This window comes from Pinus tabuliformis, chromosome J, assembly GCF_031772625.1.
Source record: "Pinus tabuliformis cultivar Carrire ecotype Pingquan chromosome J, CPIR1, whole genome shotgun sequence".
In the NCBI taxonomy this organism is placed as follows: domain Eukaryota; kingdom Viridiplantae; phylum Streptophyta; class Pinopsida; order Pinales; family Pinaceae; genus Pinus; species Pinus tabuliformis.
In genome coordinates this window covers 1,510,204,556-1,510,208,283 of record NC_142295.1, presented here as the reverse complement: position 1 = coordinate 1,510,208,283, position 3,728 = coordinate 1,510,204,556, and the positions used below count along the sequence as shown (strand labels likewise).

Sequence of the window (3,728 nt, the reverse complement as noted above, 5' to 3'; positions counted from 1 at the left end):
CTGATACTTATAAGTTTTGAACCATTAACCAAGAAAACGGAATCTTAACCTCGTAAAAGTACCTCTAGACAATTTTTTATTTTAAAAAAGAAGCAGCGTTCAATCAACGATGCTCCGAGGAGAAGAGACAAAATATGCAATTAAAGGCGAACACGTGATAAACTATCTTTTTTGAGAATAAAGCTGAAAACATGTGATCCACTTTAATGAAATATCATTATAATAGAGAATCAAGTTGAACACATGTTACACACTTGGAATTCTGATAACCTCTTTTTTTTTTATATTTATAGGATAGGGTTATTTTTAGCATGGTGGAGGTTAAAATAATTTTTTTATATCTAATCGGACAAATTTCGTATTGAGTAGCCTAATAGACATTAAAATAATAATTTCTTCTTATATCTAGCGGGAAGGATTTCGTATCTATCTCTTTATAAATTCGTCATAAATTCAAGACGAAGACGCGACAATGGCGACTCTTGAGTTGGGCTCTCACGGACCAGCAGTTCTCGAATTCGCAGAGTTCTATATTAAATTTGCCACTCTTCTTCTTGCATCGGAGGGCGCGGGATGGGTTTTCTTCTTCCGGGCTACAAAATTGAGGCTGCCGCCCGGGCCGCTTCCGTTGCCGATTATTGGAAATTTTCACCAGCTGGGAGAGCTTCCCCACCGAACGCTGGCAGCTCTTTCCCACAATTACGGGCCTCTTATGTCTCTCCGCCTCGGATCCGCCCTCACTTTAGTCGTCTCTTCTCCAGATGTGGCCAAAGAATTTCTCACTACTCACGATCGCGCTTTCGGCGGCAGACCACGATCCGCCGCCGGTAAGTTTTTGATGTATAATTGCTCGGACATCGTCTTCTCTCCGTATGGTGCTTACTGGAGAAAATTGCGCAAGCTCTGCGTTTTACAGTTGCTGGGCTCCAGGAGCATAGAATCCTTCAGCTATATAAGAGAAGAGGAAGTCTCTGCCATGGTTCGCTCTATTGCTAATTCAGTTCGTCCTGTGAGTGTTGCCAAAACCGTGTCAGCCGTTACCAATAATATGATCTGCAGGATGGCCTTCGGTAGAAAGTATTGTGACCAACACTTAATTGACCGCAGAGGGATCATTTCAGTGATCAAGGAAACTATTTTGTTATTGGGTTCTCCCACCATTGGAGATTATATTCCTTACCTGGCCTGGATGGATCTGCAAGGTAGCAACCGCCGCTTGAAGAACCTGCATAAGGTTTTCGACAACTTGGTTGAGAAAACAATAGACGAGCACGTTTCGCAGAATAACCCCAACGCCGTGCCAGATCTTGTGGATGTTTTGCTTGCAGCCTCTGCAGATGAAGCTATGGAGTTCCAAATTACACGAGACAATATAAAAGCCGTCATTTATGTATATTATTTAAAAAATATTGGCATACGCAGGTTTTTTTTTTTTTTGTATATGCTTTTTTGGATTATATTTCAATGGCTTTGATAAAATGTGCTGATCATCCTGGATCTATTAATGTTGGCAGGATATTTTGGCCGCCGGAACGTACATGCCTGCAATAACCATAGAGTGGGTAATGTCCGAAGTGCTGAGAAACCCCCCAGTGCTGAAGAAGCTTCAGGACGAGCTTGAACGCGTAATTGGAATGGGGCGTATGGTACATGAATCTGATCTGCCTTGTCTCTTTTATTTACAAGCTGTGGTTAAAGAAACGCTTAGGCTCCACCCTCCTGCGCCGCTTGGCCTTCCTCACTTTTCTATGGAGGATTGCACTGTGTTGGGCTATGAAATCCCCAGAGGCACACACCTTCTGATTAACTTATGGGCAATTGGAAGGGACCCAAAATCATGGCAGGATGCCCAATGCTTCAAGCCAGAGAGATTCATGCAAGATGGCAGCTCCGTCGATTCAGAGGCTGAAAATTTTAAGTGGATCCCGTTCGGAGCAGGCAGAAGAGGATGTCCTGCACGGGACTTGGGAACGCGGGTTTTAGGGTTTGTGGTAGCGCAGCTTTTGCACTGTTTCAACTGGGAGCTTCCCGAGGAGAGGAAAGGGAACCGGAAATTGGAGATGAGTGAACGGCTAATTGGGGCGACAGCTGCCAGGGAGCATGAACTGTGGGCTGTTCCAACTCCTCGCCTTCCAACGGCTAATTGGGGCGACAGCTGCCAGGGAGCATGAACTGTGGGCTGTTCCAACTCCTCGCCTTCCAATTCCATTATTGTAATTTTAGGTTGATATTTCCATTCTCAGACAGATCGGGTCAAACAGGTTGAAATAACTGATGTGAGGGACAGTCCCGCGTTTCTTTCTATTTTTAAGTCTATATTGGAATTGAGCTGGTGACTCATTAGGTGCAGTGTACATTGGAACTGAGTCTGATTTTCAAATAATAGGTGAACCAGATTTGATTTCAAGAAAATACATTAGGGAAAAAAAAATAGGAAAAATAGTTAAATCTATTCTCATTTTCAAATCAGAAAAGTAATATTTGATTTAAAAATCTTTCATTACACTCCAGGTTAAAAACAAACCCCACGTGTTAACACACACCACTTTCGCTGAGAAGTTATCGAATACGAAAGCTCCGCCTATTCCGCATGCTTCCACTCTTCGTGGTTAAATGAAAGCTCCGCCTATTCCGCATGCTTCCACTCTTTGTGGTTAAATAATGCAGTAGGCTAACTACACTACACTGTTTTTTTTCATAGTTATCAAATTCGAATTTGAATTCGATTCGATACGGAAAAAATTCGACTTTATAAAATTCATATATCTTACACATACTTAATTTTTATTTTTATTTTTATTTTTAATTTAAATTAGCAATCATTATATGAAAATTCATTAAATCTTTCTCTACCAAGTATATTTATGTTTACTTATTTCCAACGTTAATTTCTCCTATCTAAAATGTTATAGACCCCTTCATTCGAGTTATCCATTTTAAACTGAAATTTGCCATTTTATATCTTTTTGTAATATAGAAGTTACTGTTTTTCTATTTCTTTTATTCACAAGTGCAAACTTATCTTCATAATTTTTTGTAATATAGAAGTTGTCATTTTTCTATGCTTTTGTATATGAGTTATGCATTTGCAAGTGCAACTAAGGTTTCCATTTTCCATTTTTTATTATTTTTTTAATATTGGATTTATCCTTTTTTTTCTATTTTTTCATAAGCCTTATCCATTGTAAACTCAATTGTGTCATTTTATAATTTTTTGTAATATAGAAGTTACTGCTTTTCTATTTTTTTTATAAAGGTTGTGGATTTGAAAGTTTATCATTTTATATCTTTTATGATTTTTCTAATATTGATTTTTCTTATTTTATATTAGGTAACTGCAATTTCTTATTTTATATTTTTCATTTGATTCATTTGAATTTCACTGTGCCAAGTTGGGTTCAATTTATCTGTGAGTTGGATTGGTTTTTTTTTTGGTTTCTTTGTTTGTAGCACTTCATGCATAAATTATCATCCAGTCTGTATGTCAATGATTGGAGAACCTATGAGCAAAAGGTCTCAGCTTAATGATTGGAGAACCTCTCAGCAAAAGGTCTCACGTTGGCATTACAGTCCACGTAAAGTTACCCTTGGGTTTCAAGTTAAATATTGTACAGTACATAATTTAATATATGCACCGACTGCACAGAGCCTTACGACTCCTGGATTTATAATTTAGTTGAATTCAGGAGAGGTGTGTGCCTCGTTTTCACCTTTGAATTAAAAACAAA

The 3,728-nt window shown here is 38.5% G+C and overlaps 1 protein-coding gene across 1 annotated transcript; it reads left to right on the top strand.

Moving 5' to 3' along the window:
• Positions 1–446: 446 nt before the first annotated feature.
• Positions 447–2,216, top strand: LOC149233183 (cytochrome P450 71AU50-like). The gene is made up of 2 exons (XM_089376672.1): positions 447–1,390; positions 1,515–2,216. Exons 1-2 carry the CDS (start codon positions 473–475, stop codon positions 2,169–2,171), a joined length of 1,575 nt encoding a protein of 524 aa, XP_089232798.1. The 5' UTR covers positions 447–472; the 3' UTR covers positions 2,172–2,216.
• The last annotated feature ends 1,512 nt before the right edge of the window (positions 2,217–3,728 follow it).